The sequence below is a fragment of the Tachysurus vachellii genome, chromosome 1 (assembly GCF_030014155.1).
Source record: "Tachysurus vachellii isolate PV-2020 chromosome 1, HZAU_Pvac_v1, whole genome shotgun sequence".
Lineage (NCBI taxonomy): Eukaryota > Metazoa > Chordata > Actinopteri > Siluriformes > Bagridae > Tachysurus > Tachysurus vachellii.
Window position 1 is genome coordinate 23,805,311 of NC_083460.1, and position 20,936 is coordinate 23,826,246.

Here is a 20,936-nt window from a genome sequence, read left to right on the forward strand (position 1 = left end):
TAAATTATATGCAAGGCTTTGTGTTATACAGAAAGGAATTTGGTCTGATCTGAGTTAAGATAAAGGTTCAACAGACTGATATTGTAGCAGCTAATACTTACATAGACAAACACAAAGAGCTGAAAACATGCCAAAATCTCAGCAGACCTACACTGGAAATGATTTGGATCGTATATGGAGAGAGTGGGAACATTTACTACAGGACAGGTGCTCGGGTCAGTGGACATCAGGGGATTCAACTCTGTCTTCATGCTCACACAGTTACCCTTCAGATCAAACCCACTGTGACACAAGACTATTGTGAGATACTATTTTAAAAAAAGAAGGTGTAACACACCTAGTTCTGGTCTTACTGGGGTTTAACTCTACAATCCAGATCTGACATCTTTTATGTGTTATTAGGAGACTGTGTGTGGTAATGAATGAATAAACACACCTGACTTGAGGCTCATATCGAAAACCATGTAAACTATGGTATAAGAATGTGGTGTAAATAAACAGTAGTATAAACCATTACATGGCATAAAGGTGATAAAATGAATGCAATACCGTTTTGTGCTGTTTTGTAGAAAAATACCTTCACTGTATAACTGATAAATTGTGAAATGTTTTCTTCAGTGTTATACATTAGACAGTTCAAGCTAAATTTATTTATTCATTTATTTAGTGAGTTAGTTAGTTAGTTAGTTGGTTAGTTAGTTTGACACTAAAGGCTTGCTCGGCTACTTACATTTTAGAACAGACGTAATTTTCAAACATCAGGTCTTGCAAGCAAATTGTCATAGGTTCAGTTAAGCCCTCAGGACAGAAACAGACACATATAAAAATGGTTTAAATCACATTTCCATTATCAATGTTGAGGGCTCATATAATATGTTGATTCCCGGTGTAATGTGGGTATGTGGTAGCACAGTGGTTATGGTGTTGGACTACTGCTCAGAAGGTTATGAGTTTGAATCCCAGGTCCACCAAGCTGCCACTGCTGGGCCCCTGAACAAGGCCCATAACCCTCAGTTGTGTAAATTGAAATAAAATGTAAGGCACTCTGGATAAGTGTGTCGGGTAAATGTATTGTGTATAACCATTTGAATAGTTTTAATTTGTTTTTAAATTTGTCATAAATCCACCAATAATGGTTGATAGAGATATTTATTAACATTAAAAATTGTTGCATATTTAGGCCTGGAACTGGTCATTTTCAAGGGCAGCATGCACACATTTTGGTCCCCAGTCCACAGGTTAATGCACTAGGGCTCCTACTAGGGCTTTACATTTCTCTGTAAAGACTTTGTTTGTTAAGGCCCCTTGGTCCCTTGGAATAAACCTCACTTTGCCTTCTGTTACTGTTAAATTCTTTGTAAACTTTAACACAGCAGAGCAGGGCAGTATTTTAAAAGCACACTGGCTTCTGCACGAGGCCACAAACACAGAGGTGGTGCATTGACCCAATGAACATTCACCTCATTTTAAAGTGCAATCGGTAAGGGAAACAGTTCTCTGAACTTAATCTTATGAACAGATAAACCAGTTGAAATGCAGTATTATAAGATGACTAAAATAAATTTTTTGCTGAAAAATCTAAATAATAGTGTTGACTGGTTAAACTGTCACTGATCATTCTTACAGATTTTTTTACTGAAAATTCTCATAAACTATGTGTGACTTGCTTATCTCCCAGAAATATGACCTGTATGCAATACACATGTAGGGCATATTTTTAAACATTCAAATAACATTATTAAATTCGCCCTATTCTCTTCACATCTACAACAGATATATGACAGATTCAATCATGTGAATATACCTCTGAAAAATGCGTATTGTGAAACAGATTTTTTCCTCAGCACTATTTACCTTTTTTCCGCAGCACTATTTACCTTTTTTCCGCAGCACTATTTACCTATGATGGTCATTCACCTCTTTAAACACAACCTGCTGAACACTTAACTTTCGTCGTACAACCAACCACATGGTCCAGCACCACTAATATACACCTTCCGTGTTAATCTACTTGGTGTCACTCTGACATCAGTGCGCTGATTTTATCAAACGATCAAGAGATGATTCAACATTAGAGACATCTTCTGGAAATTAGAGCTGACATCAGAAGTTTTCTCAAATTTTCTAAAAGCAATTCGGAATAGGAAACAATGCCAGGATCTGTGAAGCTGCGCAGCATTAAGAGGATTGGACAGGAGAATGGTAGCTATGAGTTTTCTGATGAAGGTGAGGAGTGTGATATGTTATGTATTAAGCATACAGTGATAAACATTTTATTGAGTCTACATGGTCAATCTGTAATGATGCTAACATATTGATCCCAATTTTAGAGCAAGATGCAGAATACATGTAAGTATATGCTTTTAGCTGAACTTTTGTGGACCGGTGGTAATCTATTAGATCTGAACTTAAGCAGTAAATGATCGATTATTCATTAGACACTGGCTTTTAAAGAAATCAGACTTAAATCTCATTAGAATTAAATCTTAATTAGAATTCTGGGCTTAGACAAAACTTTCTTGAGACTGCATATAAAAAATTAAGATGGCTTGCAGAAGGCTGTGGTAGGTTCTCTAAAATAGTGGTTAATGGCTAAAACAAGGAAAGGAAGTGGAAATTTTTTTTTTAGTTATTTAATGATGACCCAAGACAAAATTTTACTTTAAAGGACAAATAAATAATTTAATTCAATTTAAATTTACTGCACGCTGATGTGTAATTCCTAAATTTACCACTCAAAAAATAAAACGATAATAAATAAATACATCAATTTTTCTTTTCTTTTTTTAATAATACTGACTTTTGATCTCATCACAGGACAGTTTCATCTTCCAAAAAGCATAACAAGTAAGTTATGTATACGTTTTATATAATTGATTATATATATATATATATATATATATATATATATATATATATATATGTATATATATATATATATATATATATATATATATATATATAATTTGATTTTTATAAAATTGATTAATTTATTTATTGGGGAAAAATACTTGTCAATTTGATTTGGATATTAATTTTTATATTAATCTTTTTTACAGGTTCAAACCAGGGCAGAAGAAGGAAGAAGCAGCCATCCGTGTTGGGTTCTTTCAACTGGTAATGTTAAGCATTTCAAGAAGAATGCTTTTAAATGTACTGTGGTTACACTGTGATATCTGCAATTCTACATCACTGCATTAATATGACATTTTTATTCAGTCTTTATTAAATTAAATACAAATTTCCCTGATTTTGATTAGTATGTTATAGTTTTAAAATGTTATACTGTAGCAGAATGCCGTGTCACAATACAATGCATCATCTGTAATGGTATATCCTATAAACTATACGGCCAAAACGTTCCTTTTTGGAGCCCTCTTTGCTGTTATAATAGTCTTCACTCTTCTAGGATGTCTTTCCACTAGATGTTGGAGCGTGGTTGAGGGATTTGTGTTCATTCAGCTACAGCCACTGAGATGGAGGTTTGACATTGATGTTATAAGAATGAGGATGTCTGGAGTGCAGTCGGTGTTTCAGTTCATCCCAAAGATTAGTTTAGATTAGATTAGATTCAACTTTATTGTCATTACAGATGTACAAGTACAAGGTACACCATGCACTTGTACCTTGGACAAGGTATACAGGTTGGGTGCTATAGACAAACTATACAGGGTGTTATATATTATATATTTTATTCAGATAATATACAGGGGTCGGGGCGCGGGTTGTGGGGGTTGGGCAGTCACCGGGAGGTGGAGTTCAGTAAGGAGACCGCCCTTGGGAAAAAGTTGTTTCTCAGTCTGCTGGGGTTTTTTCTGGAGCCTCGTGAAGCACCTATTTGAGGGAAGGGAGACAAACAGTATATGGGCAGAGTGAGAGGAGCCTTTATGAATGCTGCAAGATCAAAGCAGACCATACGCTGATGCAGACAACAAAGGTGATCAGTGGGGTTGAGTCAGAATCGAGTTTTTCCACTCCAACATTTAACACATTTCATTTGTTTTGTGCACAGGACTATCGTCATGCTGGAATGGTTTTGGGCCACTTAGTTGAAGGGACAGGAAATTCTAGACATTCTAGTAAAAAATCTGGGTGTGATTTTCAGGTGCACACATGGACCTCTGACTGTCACACCCAGATTTTGTCCAGATTGTCTTTGTATGCTAGAGCAGTAAGATTTTCTTTTACCAGAACTAAAGGATGGATCGGTCGAAAAGCACATACAGTATGGGTGTGATTAGTCTGACCGTCGGATACTTTTGGCCAGTATAGTGTATCTTACGGTGGCCGAGAAATGCAAAACACATTAACAAATCCGAAAACACATTAACAAATCCCAAAACAAATTAACAAATCCCAAAACACATTAACAAATCCGAAAACACATTAACAAATCCCAAAACAAATTAACAAATCCCAAAACACATTAACAAATCCGAAAACACATTAACAAATCCCAAAACACATTAACAAATCCGAAAACACAACGACAAGTCAGACAACCCGGAAACGGTAGTGTATCATTTTTGAATGGAAACTTACCAATCATTGGACAAGACACCTGTCACTCAAGATATACAGGTATGGAATCTTATGTGTAATGTGTAAAGTTCTCCGTTTAAATATAAGAAAATAACAAAATTAATCCACAGTAATCCATTCCATCCATCCAGTCCAACTTTTCCCTGCGGCAGACTGTTGAACTTCATGTATACCTTGAGTGACAGGTGTCTTGTCCAATCACCAACTATACCAACCGCTTCCGGGTTGTCTGAAATGTCGTTGTGTTTTCTGATTTGTTAATGTGTTTTCTGATTTGTTAATGTGTTTCGTGCACCGATTCAGACAACCCAGATGCGGTAGGTATAGTTTGTGAATGGAAACTTACCGATCATTGGATAAGACGACTGTCATTAAAGATATACAGGTGAATGAAAGGCGTCTCGTCCGATGATGGTAAGTTTCCATTCACAAACTATACCAACCGCTTCCGGGTTGTCTGACATGTTAATGTGTTTTGGGATTTGTTAATTTGTTTTGGGATTTGTTCATTTGTTTTCGGATTTGTTCATTTGTTTTGGGATTTGTTAATTTGTTTTCAGATTTGTTCATTTGTTTTGGGATTTGTTAATGTGTTTTCGGATTTGTTAATTTGTTTTGGGATTTGTTAATGTGTTTTCGGATTTGTTAATTTGTTTTGCACTTCCCGGCCACCGTAGTATCTAGTTCTCTGGTATCTCTGAAAAATTGTCACACACCTATTTGAAACAAAACTAAAATTAAATATAGCTGCAAGCAGTGATCCCGGTGTCAAGCCGATCAGATGCGCTCAGAACATGTCGCTGATGAACCATACCAAGTTTCGTAGCGATATGACATTGCATTCGTAAAATACTGAACTTAACGTGAAAATTCAAAATGGCCGACACACAAAATGGCCGTCCGAAAACCATTTGGTATCGTTTGACTCAGCATGCCTCAAGGAGTCTAACAACACCTCCTTCATAATTTTAGACTCAAGTTTGCAGTAGTTATAAGCAAAAATAGCTGTTTTTAAAATCTCGTGACCACTAGGTGGCGCTGTCACGAAACGTTGCATGCACCCTCAGGTCATGAATATAATGACATATACCAAGTTTCGTGTCGAAACACAAAAGTTTTGCGAAGATACGGCCTCATGTCCGTTTTGGCGTGCTCGCCACCATGTATGTTGCCACGGTTTACGAGAACGCATTGGTTTATCAAAAAGCTTTTGATAACGTTTGGTCTGGGGTGTCTCTAGATGCTACATACCAAAGGACATGCAAATTGGACAAACGGTCTGGGAGGAGTTTGAAAAAGTAGGTTTTACAGAAAATTGAAAATGGCGGAAAGATATTCATGACAGAAATGACGTCATATGGTGCATTCGAATCGGCATGAGCAAAGGATCCAAAATATGCAAGAAGTTTGTCTCTAGGCCTTACGAGTCAGCAGTTATGAACATGAACATAATTGGATATTTGGACTGTTGGTGGCGCTAGAGGGTTTGAGCTAGACACACCAAAGTTGCTATAGTAACTTCTAAGACTGGCCTCTATATGTGTGCCAAATTACATAACTTTCCTACGTACAGTTCTATGGGCTGCCATTGACTTCAATGGCGGAAGAGGAAGAATACATTCATTCATTCATTCATTCATTCATTCATTCATTCATTCATTCATTTTCTACCGCTTATCCGAACTCCTCGGGTCACGGGGAGCCTGTGCTCAGGCGTCTCAGGCATCATCGGGCATCAAGGCAGGATACACCCTGGACGGAGTGCCAACCCATCGCAGGGCACACACACTCTCTCATTCACTCACGCAATCACACACTACGGACAATTTTTCCAGAGATGCCAATCAACCTACCATGCATGTCTTTGGACCGGGGGGAGGGAACCGGAGTACCCGGAGGAAACCCCCGAGGCACGGGGAGAACATGCAAACTCCACACACACAAGGCGGAGGCGGAAATCGAACCCCAAACCCTGGAGGTGTGAGGCGAACGTGCTAACCACTAAGCCACCGTGCCCCCAAGAGGAAGAATAATAATAAGAATACTAACGATAACAATAGGTTCATCCTTCGGGGCTTGACCCCTAATTAACAGGTGACAAGTTTACTAAAATGTGATTAAAGCACTTAAAAAAATCTTATGATTACAAATCTCTGAGCATATCACCTGAAATAAACTAAAATATTTGATTCTGAAGGCACACTGATAATCATATTTTCTTCATCCCAGTTTCGCTTTGCTACATTCTGGGAAATCTTGATGATGATTGTCGGGAGTTTGTGCGCTGTAATACATGGCTCTGCCCAACCGCTCATGCTGCTTGTGTTTGGGATGCTGACTGACACGTTCATCGACTATGACATTGAGCTGAATGAGCTACGGGATCCAGCCAAACACTGTCTTAATAACACCATTCAGTGGAGGAACCTCACAGCTGAGGAAAACTTGGAGCTCAATATGACCAGAGCCTGTGGGTGAGAAAGCACATTGTTTTCGTAAAGCATGAAAACGAATACTCATAGTACTTTCACTGAGATACATACTATTCATTAATTATGGCCTTTCTATCTCTGTTAGGTTATTAGATATAGAGTACGAGATGACTATCTTTGCTTACTACTACGTTGGTATTGGGTGTGCTGTCTTCATGCTCGGATACGTACAAGTAAGTCATACATACTAGATATGCATACAGGAAATAGAGAATGATCCTAGTGAGCAATGACTGAACGAAAGATATCCGTTACTGGGCCAGTCTGTCCTGAGTTAAACTGGTTTGTCCTGATCTGCCTAGGTGTAACTCCTATCATTTTTTTGTTTTTACTGACACTATGTATACTTCCAAGCTGTTTTTTTAAAATAGAAGCCTTTATTTTGTTTCAGTGTACTATTGCAGCACAGTGAAATTCTTTCTTTGCATAGCCTAACTTTGGAGGGTGGGGTCAGAGTGCAGGATTAGCCATGATACCCCTGCACCCCTGGAGCAGAGAGGGTTAAGGGCTTTGCTTAAAAGCCCAACAGTGGCAGTGCTGGGGCTTGAAACCCCAATCGTCCGATCAACAACCCTGGGCCTTAACCCCTTGAGCCACCACCGCAACACCACTGCATTAATGCTTGAATATCTTTTATTGTGTACTGGAGTCATACAAACAGGAAAGTTTAGATTTAGCCCTAGATTTTTTCACAGGCATGCTTCCAAAGCCTGTTACCACACATCATACACAGTATGTTTGTGTGTGAGACCAATATATATATAAATTCGATGTTCATTACCCTGGTACACTGTCTTTACATACACTTATATTCAATCAGTTAAAAAAAAAACACCTACTTTATCACCCTATGTCTGATCTAAAATGAGTTGGCTGTCAGTGTGAGACGTGTGTTTTTCTTTCTGTTTAACCTTACACAGAATTTTAGTGGTCGAAGGTAAACACCTTAAATTTTTAGATAGTTTTGGACAAGCAATTGAGGCGTCTCAGGTGGCAGAAATGGGTTTGATGTCATTTACTTTGAAGATATTATTTTCCTAGGATAGGTAAAAACAGAAATACTTATGAAAACTTATTACAAATTCCTAAAGAGCTGACTTTCATATGAGCCAGTAACCACCAGTGTGACCTGACAAAGAAACCCCCAAATGACATCATGACCCCCAAAACAGGCAGAATTTTTTGGCCTCTGATAAAAGTTAATGACCAGACAATTCTAATTAAACAATACCAAATGAACATAATGAATAAAATTTTAAAGAAAGAACTGAAATTTTGCTACATCCTGGTCAGATCTCTCTGTGGGTGGCAAGCGCTGCTCGACAGATCCAGATTGTCCGGAAGCTCTACTTCAGCAAAGTTATGAGGATGGAGATCGGGTGGTTTGACTGCAACTCTGTGGGTGAACTAAACACACGCATGTCCGAGTAAGATGAAACACATGTGCCCACACTTACATAGGTGTCAGTGTGTTGTGGTTCTCTTATAATTCTGTACGATCTATCTACAGTGATATAAATAAAATCAATGACGCTATAGCGGATCAGGTGGGAGTATTCATTCAGCGCTTCACCACCTTCGCCTGTGGCTTCCTCATGGGATTTGTAAAGGGCTGGAAGTTGACGCTGGTCATCATCTCTGTGTCTCCGCTCATCGGAGTGGGAGCTGGGCTTATGGCTTTGGTGAGGATCATTCAGACCAGTAACAAGTTGTCTGACATTACTGTTACTCTGTACTGTACTAAGGTCCACACATAAGCATGCAATATATTGATACTTTATTAATGCATTTATCAATAAATTAATTAACACTAGAGGTGGGAACAAGTCATTGCTTTGCAAGTCAGAAATAATTCTCAAATTTTGGAAATTGAGTGACAAGTCCATGTACAAACATTTACAAAAAAAAAGTTATAATAATAATAACTACAGTAAAGTGACACAAATCACAATTTATGAATGGAAATATATGTGTATAAATATGTGTACTTCAAAAGATGCATGACAATGAAAATTAAATATTTCAGTTCAGTATCACATGCGATGAGGTTTAGACTATTTTCACTCATGTAACCTTAGTACCCTGTCTAAGGATTGGGGTCGGCTTTGATTTGGCATTTGCTTTGTGTCTGATATTCGACTGTTGTTTATCATTTGTCAGAGAAAAACAATATTCTCTGACAAATGATAAACAACAGTCGAATATCAGACACAAAGCAAATGCCAAATCAAAGCCGAAAACAAAAACACTGAACACTGTAACACTGAACACTGAAAACAAAAACACTGTAAAATTATTATTTTTAATCTTAGGTTTTGAGAATGTATCAAGACTTTCCAAGTCAGTTAGCTCAAGTCCAAGTGAAGTCACAAATCAAATTCATCATTATGAAAGAATTAGTAATAATAAACATTTAGTAGTGTATATTTTTATTTGTGGTACTTACAGTACATTTAGTCAGCAAATTGTTGACTGTATGATTAGCCTACTAGTAAACATATTCAAATCCATTTTCTTTTTAAAAATGTGTCACAGTGTTGTTTGTCCTTTTTTTAGTTTGTGGCTAAGCTAACAGGTTGGGAGCTGCAGGCCTATGCTAAAGCCGGCGCTGTGGCAGACGAGGTCCTGTCCTCCATCCGTACTGTGGCAGCCTTCGGTGGAGAGTGGAAAGAAGTGGAAAGGTTAGCTTTAGTCAACTTTAATGACAAAAACATTTACAGGTGGAATATAATTTAAACAATTATACTTTATTACTATATATACTGTATGTTCTCAAAAAGAAAATTGTCCCAAATGGCTTTTACTTGGTACCCTTTCTTAGATATTTACCCTGTTCAGTGGACCTTTAAAGGTTGTGCAGAGGGATTTATAACACAGAATTTTTCTCCTATAGTATCCATTTCAAGTATTAGCACTTTATCTTGTTATTGTTTAATTAATACTTTAAATCTTATCCAATTTAATTTCAATGAAAATAAAAACCAAACAAAGAAATAATACTGTATATTAAAAAAAGAATTAATTAAAACTATAAGCATGATTTTATGATGAAGTGATGAACAGTAAATCTGTAAATATTCAATACATTAATGTTAGACTTTGTTCATTTGCTGTAGAGAATAGTATAAAAACAATGCGTTCATATTATAAACACTTCTCTTCTTTCTCTTCTTTTCCTTACTTTCCTTCCACTTACTCTTCTTTAGGTATGATCATAATCTAGTCTCAGCTCAGCGCTGGGGAATTAGGAAAGGCCTCATTATGGGATTCTTCACTGGCTATATGTGGTTTATTATATTCCTCTGTTATGCGCTGGCATTTTGGTATGGCTCCAGTTTAGTGGTCGTCACTGAAGAGTACAGCCCTGGAACCCTACTTCAGGTTTTTCTCTCTCTCTCTCTCTCTCTCTCTCTCTCTCTCTCTCTCTCTCATTCTCACACACACACACACACACACAGACACACAGACACACACACACGCACAAACACAGTCATGCATGTCCTCATTATAAATGTCCTCATAAACCCTGCTGTGTCCTAATTGCAGGTGTTTTTTGGGGTGCTTATTGCCGCATTAAACCTGGGACAGGCGTCTCCCTGTCTAGAGGCCTTTGCTTCGGGCAGAGGCGCTGCTACTATCATCTTTGAGACCATTGACCGTGTGAGAATCTCTTTCACAGAAGTGCTTAAGTGCTTAGTTTTTAAATATTCGAAGATTTACACAGTGTTGTCTCTAAGCACATTGAATTTAGAATGAAACACAGCGGTTAACATCATATACTATATTATATTTAGTATGTGACTAATGAAACATGCAAAGCTAGCTGTTCAATACCATCTTATTCAAGATGTGTTTTATTTCCAGGAGCCAGAGATTGACTGCATGTCTGAGGCAGGCTACAAGCTGGACAAGGTGAAAGGAGATCTGGAATTTCACAATGTTTCCTTCTACTATCCCTCTAGACCAGAAGTGAAGGTAAAAATCTAAAAAGATTGTGATTCGTTTTGGTTATTGAATTGGCTAGTATTAGTGTGTTATGCAAATTGAACATATATTCTTATTTTGACATCTTGCCACTCTTCCAATAGGCTTATGAGGTCTAGAGAAGTGGGTACTGCAACAACATTTAAACATATTGTAAAATATACTATTGTAAATTAATATTATTGGTAAATGGCAGGGCCAATTGTGCCATGGATTACTATAGAAATGAACAGAATTCAGTCACTCAGCGATAAAACCCCTGCTAAACTAAACTTAAAATTCAAACCAATACATCGCCAATACAATGATTCTTTCCAAAGCCACACCAACAATCTGTCTAGAATACTTGAACATGTCAGGAGCTTGCTCGAACATGATAGTGGTAGACATCCTTTTTTTCCCATGAGTTCTTTGTCTGAGAAATATTTTATTAATGTAAAATAACGGACCCAAAGTGTGCCAAGGAAACATTCCCCACACTATTACAGCACCTCCATCTGCCTGAACTGTTGACACAAGGCGGGTTGGTTCCATGGATTCATGCTGTTGTATGCCAGCTTCTGACCTTACCATCTGTGTGCCTTAGAAGAAATTAAGATTCATCAGACCAGCCTTTATTTTACTTTATTCTAGTCTTCAACGGTTGCCTTAGCTTTCTGTTCTTGGCCTTTTAGACATGGAACCTGATGTGGTCTTCTACTGTTGTAACTCATCCACCTTAAGCTTATATATATTGTGTATTCTGAGATGCTTTTCAGCTGGACACAACTGTACAGTTGCAGTGGCAGTTTGAACCAGTTTGGCCGTTCTCTGTTGATCTCATCACCAAGGCTTCAATCTTTAGAACTGCTGCTCAAACTGCCATGTTTTTTATTTAATATTGTATTATTATTATTGATTATGATTATTTCAGTAACCAGTCATTTCTGCTGTAGCCACAATTACATGACGGTCCTCATCAAGACTCTCAGCTACACTGTGGCTGAATGCCATGAGTGAAGGTTTTCTGACTTATGAATCTTTCAGATCCTGGATCAGATGAATCTCCAGGTGAAGTCTGGGGAGACCACAGCTTTTGTAGGGCCAAGTGGAGCAGGCAAAAGCACAGCTGTACAGCTCATTCAGCGCTTTTATGATCCCAAAGAGGGCATGGTAAAAATCTTTACAGATTTATAGATCAGATTTGAGTTGTGTTGGAAAGCAACATGCACTGTTTCTACTGTTTGGTGTGTAAAAACTTCTAAAAAGATCAAATTTTGTAACAATGATTATTTTTCATGGTATTGCAGTATTATCACACAAAAATTTAGTATTCTCTACTGATTTTTATTTAACCATATCCCTCATATTTTTTTTTCCAGGTCACTCTGGATGGTCATGATGTTCGCGGCCTGAATATCCAGTGGCTCCGTTCTCTCATCGGCATTGTGGAGCAGGAGCCAGTTTTATTCGCCACGACCATCGCTGAGAATATTCGCTATGGACGGCCCAATGTATCTAACAACGATATCATCAAAGCCGCCAAAGATGCAAACGCCTACAACTTTATAATGGACTTGCCACAGGTTGTTGTCATGTGATTTAACTATAAATGTTCCCTCTCAGCACTAATAAACACTTTTAGAAATTTAATTATACAATAACAATACTCTACAAAAAGCATTTGTTGCATAGATAGATAAATAAAATTCAACACAAATTCAAAATGAAGATGCGTGACGTTGTTAATGTCACCAAACGTTATTGAAGCTGATGGTTTCTCTTTGATACAAGAAAATTAAAACTCTACTGCTTATACTCAAGTTCTGAAATAATCTATAATCACCCAAATCTGGTGTCACCTCTCAAGGTTTCTTCCTTATATCGTCTTGTTGAGTTTTTTCCTCACGAGCAAGCCAGAGGTGGTGATTATTCATTCTATTAGTACACTATATTCAGTTCAAGTTTTTATATGTAACCCTGTAAACAGGGGTACATATAAAAACTTGAACTGAATATAGTGTACTAATAGATATTTAGGAGCCCTTTTGGATCAGTACCAGTAGCTAGAAGACCTTTAAACCTATTTATCCAATGACGTGTTGCACCCATGTCACTGTAAATTATTACATCCTCTTTAATAATATTAATCTCTTGAGCTGTAGGTCATAAATTTTTATCATAGATTTTGACTGGTTTTAGAAATTTGACACGCTGGTTGGTGAGGGTGGTGGACAGATGAGTGGTGGCCAGAAACAGCGAATTGCGATCGCTCGAGCCTTGGTGCGAAATCCCAAAATCCTTCTGCTAGATATGGCAACATCTGCACTTGACAATGAGAGTGAATCTATTGTGCAGGAAGCTCTTGACAAGGTCAGCAACAGCTTCAAGACATAACAAAACAAATAATAAACGAATAATAGATTCTCAAAAACATTTTGTTACTTTGCTATTTGTATTTATGTGTTTTTTTTTAAGGTCCAAATGGGTCGTACCACCATTTCCATCGCCCACCGGTTGTCGACAGTTAAGAACGCAGATGTGATTGTGGGATTTGAGCATGGGCGAGCTGTAGAGAGAGGCAAACATGACGAGCTGATGAACAGGAAAGGCGTTTACTTCACTCTTGTCACTCTACAAAGCCAGGGAGACAAAGCTCTCAACCAGAAAGCCCAAGAGAGTAGGTCACATTTCACATGTGTACAAACAAAAAACACAAATGCTTGTCTGTTCACACGTTAACATTAAAAACAAACAAAAAAATATTCTTCTTGTTTTTATCTGTTTAGTGAAAGAGGAGGCTGCTGGAGAAGCTGAAATAGAGAAGATAAATCTTTCTCGGGCAGGAAGTTATCGGGCAAGCTTAAGGTGCTCTTGTGTGAAACAGATCAGTCTGATTGTTATAGCCTAATTCTGATTATTAATTCTGGTTGAAATTTCAACGACATGACATTGTTAAGATTATAATACAAATCCACATTCCTTGACTTACTACGGCTTGACCTGTATGACTGTAGGTTTGAAATTTAAGCATTTAGTATCCGGGGAAGTTACTTATGTATTAAATTGGGAAATGTTGGGAAAAGTGTGAACTTAACATTTCTTATTATTTGACTTGTACAAAATGTGTACAAAATAACATTGTTTTCCATACTGAGTGAGCTATAAATATGGTCCATAAAGTCATAATTTTTGTTATTATTTAACAGCTGTAGGCATTGCATGAATGCGTCCCTAATCACAACTTATTGGATCCCAGCTTCTACAGTGAGATCGTCCAGATCGTGCCTTTCCAGTGTCTGTTTAATAGCTTATGTCCAGCCAGCTAGCACTAAAGTGAGCTTAGATTTACAGCATTAGGCAGACACCCTTACATTTATTTCTTTTCTACAACTGAGCAGTTGAGGGTTAAGGGGCTTGTTCAGGGGCCCAGCAGTGGCAGCTTGGTGTTCCTGGGATTTGAACCTTACAACCTTTCAACCAATAGACAAACACCTTTACCACTGAGCTACCACATCCCAGCTTAGGGACATCAAGCTAGTAAAGCACTAGAGGTTTACTACAGGAGAGGATATTATAATGTAGATTTGTTTTTAGGCAATTTTCATACTTTTAGCATGCTGTGTTATTTGTTTCCTGAGAAACTGTAACAATTTAATACAAGTATTAATTTCATCCATTCAACCAAACTGCATGAGAGTGTAATCATCAGTTTTACCGTACAAATCACTCAGTAAATTGATTCAGCATATTTCTCACCCCTATGAAGTAAATTAATTTCTACACCTCTTTGGTAGATGGTTGGAGTTCGTATGATTATTTGACATTGGAGTTAATATGAATACTTTTCCCTTTTTGTTGGTGATTTATTGTAACATCTTTGTTTTTTCTGTCTCTGCAGGGCCTCCATTCGTCGTGGGACTAAATCACGTTTGTCCAACATTATTCCAGAATCCTCAGTACCAATTGCTGGGGAACTCGGTCCGCAGTCCTACTCTGAATCCTATGTCTCCCAAGGGTTCAATGAAAAGGTATCAGGAAAAAAGAATGTGATTAAAAGGTCCGCAAAAAAAAATTATGTTTTTTTCCCTTTTACGATGCATCCAGTCCTACAGTGGGCCTATTGGAAGGATGCCTCTGTGAAAGGAAAACTGAAAGAAAACTCAACATGAATACTAACAATGTATTCTAAGACTCTAGAATGCCATTGGATTATAAGACTGTACTAATGGATTATAATAAGTTTCTTTTCCTTTATGCATGAATGCGTGTGTCGTGTATAGGGTATCATTCTTAAAGATGATGAGGAGGAAATAGAACCAGCTCCTGTAGCTCGAATTCTGAAGTACAACGCTCCAGAATGGCCTTACATGGTTTTTGGGTCTCTTGGAGCAGCTGTTAATGGAGGAGTCAATCCAGTGTACTCTTTGCTCTTCAGCCAGATCCTGGCGGTAAGGTTTTACTTAATCAACAGCTCCTGTCAAATTTGGATTTGGTCCTCAGATATTGTTGTATTTAGATAAATATCACTTGTGTCTCATTCCACACAGACATTTTCAATGCCTGATCCTGTTGCCCAGAGGAGAGAGATTGATGGAATCTGTTTGTTCTTTGTATTAGTTGGAGTGATCTCATTTTTCACACAAATGCTGCAGGTAGGCTACTTGCACTGTACTATACAAACAACCTGCATTAAAAACTTGTGTGGTAATTTAATACAGCCTTTCTATTTAAATTGTGATACTAAGCTAGCTAGATTGTAGTCAAGCTTGAGTCAGCAGGCCAGTGTAGCTTTTTTAATACAACTCAATTACTTAACGTTTATTGAAAAGGTATTCAAATTTTTAGTGATTTCAGTATTTCGAATCACTCTCAAATGCATCCTTATCTCTCAGGGTTATGCATTTTCAAAATCTGGGGAGTTGCTGACACGTAGATTGAGGCGCCTGGGTTTCCAAGCCATCTTAGGCCAGGAGATTGGCTGGTTTGATGACCACAGGAACAGTCCAGGTGCTTTGACCACCAGACTGGCCACTGATGCTTCACAAGTCCAGGGCGTAAGTGTACAACCTCTGTTAAACCCTGACCTTCTCCCCAAGTTAACCGCTTTTCCCATCAACATAAACTGGTTGATATTTCTTGCAGGCAACTGGCTCACAGATTGGAATGATTTTGAACTCTCTGACAAACATTGGTGTGGCCATCATTATCTCCTTCTACTTCAGCTGGAAGCTCAGCTTGGTCATTATCTGCTTTCTGCCTTTCCTTGCACTTTCTGGAGGCTTCCAGGCCAAGATGCTTACTGGCTTTGCAAAGCAGGACAAGCAAGCCATGGAAGCAGCTGGTCAGGTACTCATTTTATACTACATAGTCTATTCACTATATGCGTTGAAAAAGGGTTCCTCAAGAGTTTCCATGGACTCTAACTTTCGAAAAAAAAAAAATCCGACTGGGAAAAAGGAAACCCTTTGTTTTATGGTTTTGCATAAAATGCTAAGCAATAAGGAAGGGACTGAGCGACAAGCTGACATGACCCCTGACAAGTACTTAGCAATAGATGCCACATTGGCCGAGGCATTTTTTTTGGAAAAAAAATGTATTATATATTAAAAAACTAAACATTCATTTGCCCAAACATCTTTCTTTAGATATCTGGTGAGGCACTGAACAATATCCGCACCATCGCAGGTCTGGGAAAAGAGCGCAAATTTGTGGAGATGTACGAAGCTCAGCTTGAGGCACCGTACCAGGCTGCGCTGAAGAAGGCTAATGTATATGGTGCCTGCTATGGATTTGCCCAGTGTACAGTCTTCCTGGCAAACTCAGCATCTTATCGGTTTGGTGGATACTTGGTGCACCATGAGGGCCTTCATTTCAGCTTGGTTTTTAGGTGAGAGTTTTACGGAATTCCATGTAAAAATATGCAGTAATTTGATAAGCTTACATGAATATCTGTATATTGGTATCTATTAATAGTTCATGGTATTTGTAATACCCACATATAATAATAACGCAGTAATTTAGTGACAGCATTGACTCATTTCTTTCATGGTAGGGTCATCTCTGCCATCGTAACCAGTGGAACAGCTCTGGGCAGAGCCTCATCATACACACCTGATTACGCAAAAGCGAAGATTTCTGCAGCTCGCTTCTTCCAGCTGCTTGACCATGTTCCCAAGATCAGTGTCTACAGTGACAAAGGCCACAAATGGGTGATTGAACTAAACAACTAAACTGTAATCAAGATAGGGAAAACATCAAAAGAAAATGAAATATTATGTTTAGTATTTTATCCTAAAATCTCTACTTTTTAAATTTAGCCTGATTTCAGAGGGGACATCGAGTTTATAGATTGTAAGTTCACCTATCCAAGCCGGCCAGATATCCAGGTTTTGAACGGTCTTAATGTAAGTGTGAAGCCTGGTCAGACACTTGCTTTTGTGGGCAGCAGTGGTTGTGGTAAGAGTACAAGCATCCAGCTGCTTGAGAGATTTTACGACCCAGACTTAGGACGAGTGGTAAGAATACAATAACGTACACTAAACACACACTAACTACTACTGAATTCTTGTTTTTGTTTGAGACTTGAGAGGGAATTGCTAAGAAATTACATCTGTTTTTTTTTTTATCCAGCTAATTGATGGACATGATTCTACTGACATCAATGTTCCTTTCCTGCGATCTAAGATCGGGATTGTTTCCCAAGAGCCGATTCTGTTCGATTGCAGCATTGCAGAGAACATTCGTTATGGGGATAACCAGAGGGAGCTCAGCATGGATGATGTCATCTCTGCAGCCAAGAAGGCCCAGCTCCATGACTTTGTCATGTCTCTTCCTGAGGTAAAGAGTAAAAAAAAATTCTTGTTTTCAGGTTGACTGCTTCCTTTTGGTAGGATTAAAAAGCTACATTCAAGAAAGATGTGGAAACATTTAACATTTATTTCCTGGAAGCTTAGAGTATTGCTAAATGAATGCATGTGATTGTGTTAAACACCTAGCTCCTAGTTTTCTGTTGTAGTAACTGGAAAGTTGTGAGTTTCCTGAACTCCTGAAAGTTGTGGCTCTTTACAAGGCTCTTAATCTTTAACTGCTCAACTATGTGTTGGGGTAGTATTCTGCCTCCATAATACATGGATTGTTATATTTGTAATGGGGCTCCTGGGTGGGACAACAGAAATAGCTTGACCCTAACATTGGTAGATCACATGTTTTAACAATTCCATAGCCATCTGAATCTGGGAGCCAAGGGAACAAAAGTGTCTATGTTTTTTGAGAGTATAGGTATATACAATCTCTACACTATCAATCACAGCAGCATTAGCCAATCATGTGCCCCTGTGAGATAATATATGTAAGGACAGACAGCGTTTTCCTTTGCTTTGAGTGGGTTATGCTGCCCTGAGATATAGCATGAGGCATGAGAAGTGGTTTGAAATGAAGTCTACTTATGGCTCGCTTCAATTCAGAAATGGCACAAAATTGGAGACGGATGCAAATGCAGGCTTTACTTTATTCAATAAAACCTTTCTTGGAGTCTTGGAAAAAACAATAATGGTTGAATGAGCATTCAGCAAAGAAACATCAGAATGACAAAAATAACAGACGGGGAAAACAGAACTCATACTAGGAGACTAATCAGAAGGAATTCAAAACATGAAATGAGTGAAACAACAAAAGAAGAAGTTTAAAATATGTGGTAGGTTGCACTCTGGTGGTTTGGCAGGTAATTGTATATGGTGATACCTTAGCATCATAGGTACAATTTCAGTGTCTAAAGCTTAAAATGATTACATTGCTAGATGCATAGTACTTCTTGCAAAATAATATCGTACAATACATTTTCTAATTAATCTATTTAAATCTACATATGATGCACAGCAAGCACATTCAAACAATACAATTAGTTTTAAAGAACGTTCTATATGTACAGTACCTTCTGTCAAGTGATACACCATTTGGCCTGTTAATTTACGTCCTGTTAATCCTAACCACATACCAAATATATGTATAATACTGTAGCCTGCGAGTCTTTAGGAAAGTGAGAGGAAACCTGTAGGGGAGAAGGTGCAAAGCTCTACACAGCCCCAAGTTTAGTATCTAACTGATTCCCTGGATCAACGAACCAACAAGACGAGTCACTGCACTGCTCCGTTATCACCATATGAAATGTTTGCTGTAATTAAAAGTGACAGTTTTCAGCATTACTTCTTTATGACAGCCGTTGGTCACACATAATACAATAAAATATACATAAATACATAATACAATACTCCTACCTCAGGTTTTTTGAAGTGTAATTGAGCTATATTGCACAATACACACAGTATTAACATGAACAGAATTCAGAAGGTTGTTAGTTCTCAGCAAAAAAAACCCACCTCAATTGTTCAGTCATGTCCTGTCACTTAAATCTCTTAATGATATTTAAAAAAATAGTTTGCAAATAATACAGTCTGCAAATAATTGAAAGATCTTTAAATTTATGATTATATTCGATTTTGCTCTCTGCTGACAGCTATCCTTCTGCTCTGTGTACATGATATTTTTAAGATAGTAGCCACTCTCTTCACTTGTTATTGTCCCTATAGAAATATGACACTAATGTGGGCTCCCAAGGATCACAGCTCTCACGTGGTCAAAAGCAGCGCATTGCCATCGCCAGGGCAATCATACGAGACCCGAAAATCCTGCTGTTGGATGAGGCTACGTCAGCCCTGGACACTGAAAGTGAGAAGGTAAAAAACAAGAGCAAGTTAACTGGGGTATGAGTGATATGGTACAGCTGAATTCTCCAAATAATCCTGCTTTGTGTTTATCTGTCTTTTATTGAACAGACAGTACAAGAGGCTTTGGATAAAGCGAGGGAGGGCCGCACGTGCATTGTCATTGCCCACCGACTGTCCACCATCCAGAACTCTGACATCATAGCGGTGATGTCACGAGGCATTGTGATTGAGAAGGGCACACACAATCAGCTCATGGCCTTGAACGGAGCTTATTACAAGCTGGTCACGACTGGAGCACCAATCAGCTAGATGCTATTATGTTTAATTAATCCCAAATAGTTATAAAAATTTGTATAAATAAAGTGTATTATTTATATATGTGAAATTAAGGAAATAGATTTGAGGCTTTATGACCTGTTCTTTCACAAAGGATTCAGTGATCCAAAGGCTACGCAAAAGATTTGAAAGAAATTAATTTCATTTAAGATAGAATTATGAATTATATAGAGAATGTGCCTTATGTAATCACCGTTGTTATGTTTGTACAGAATTAAAGATTTGTAACATTTATTTAATCATTATTGAGTATTAATACTGAATAATAGGTATTAATTTCTTCATTTTATTTACAAATTAATACACCAATCAGCCATAACACTGAAACCCCCGTGCACTTTGGTGCCCATGACCCTGTCTCTGGTTAACAAGTTGTCTTACTTGGAGTACTTTTGGTAAGTACGATCCAATTCATACCAGGATTTGTCTGAATGGTGTACTTTCAGTAAATATTATCGTATCATCGTGCCAATCATTATATGATCCTGAATCCAGAAGCTATGATTGGGATCCCACAGTTCGATGGAAGAAAAAGATACTACATTTATGATCCTGTGGTTTTATTTATATCCAGCAGAGAAATATAATCAAATTCTGATTTATGATTGTTAACAGAAGGGCAAGGTAATGAAGTAGATTTTCATTTAATATATTTAATAGAGCCCTGCGATGGGTTGGCACTCCGTCCAGGGTGTATCCTGCCTTGATGCCCGATGACGCCTGAGATAGGCACAGGCTCCCCGTGACCCGAGGTAGTTCGGATAAGCGGTAGAAGATGAATGAATGAATGAATATTTAATAGAATATCTGAAATCTGAGCAAACAGAATGCACATAAGAGAATCATGCTATTTGAGTAACACTGGTAAAACAGTGTT

The 20,936-nt window shown here is 38.0% G+C and overlaps 1 protein-coding gene across 1 annotated transcript; it reads left to right on the forward strand.

Annotated features, from left to right (window-relative positions):
* Positions 1-1,963: 1,963 nt before the first annotated feature.
* abcb11b (ATP-binding cassette, sub-family B (MDR/TAP), member 11b) lies at positions 1,964-20,293 on the forward strand. The gene is made up of 28 exons (XM_060878653.1): positions 1,964-2,226; positions 2,331-2,349; positions 2,818-2,847; positions 3,060-3,117; positions 6,772-7,016; positions 7,120-7,207; positions 8,328-8,461; positions 8,545-8,716; positions 9,591-9,715; positions 10,241-10,415; positions 10,581-10,694; positions 10,899-11,009; positions 12,045-12,170; positions 12,380-12,583; positions 13,200-13,370; positions 13,476-13,677; positions 13,787-13,865; positions 14,899-15,028; positions 15,281-15,448; positions 15,548-15,652; positions 15,893-16,054; positions 16,143-16,346; positions 16,646-16,887; positions 17,053-17,209; positions 17,318-17,515; positions 17,631-17,837; positions 19,586-19,732; positions 19,832-20,293. Exons 1-28 carry the CDS (start codon positions 2,151-2,153, stop codon positions 20,030-20,032), a joined length of 4,050 nt encoding a protein of 1,349 aa, XP_060734636.1. The 5' UTR covers positions 1,964-2,150; the 3' UTR covers positions 20,033-20,293.
* Positions 20,294-20,936: the final 643 nt, after the last annotated feature.

What these genes read in the sequence shown, in the direction of transcription:
- abcb11b (XM_060878653.1), top strand. Translation starts at nt 2,151, where the DNA reads ATGCCAGGATCTGTGAAGCTGCGCAGCATTAAGAGGATTGGACAGGAG. An exon ending in TTTTCACACAAATGCTGCAG is followed by an intron (nt 15,653 to 15,892) that starts GTAGGCTACTTG and finishes CTTATCTCTCAG; the next exon opens with GGTTATGCATTTTCAAAATC. An exon ending in CATTTCAGCTTGGTTTTTAG is followed by an intron (nt 16,888 to 17,052) that starts GTGAGAGTTTTA and finishes CTTTCATGGTAG; the next exon opens with GGTCATCTCTGCCATCGTAA.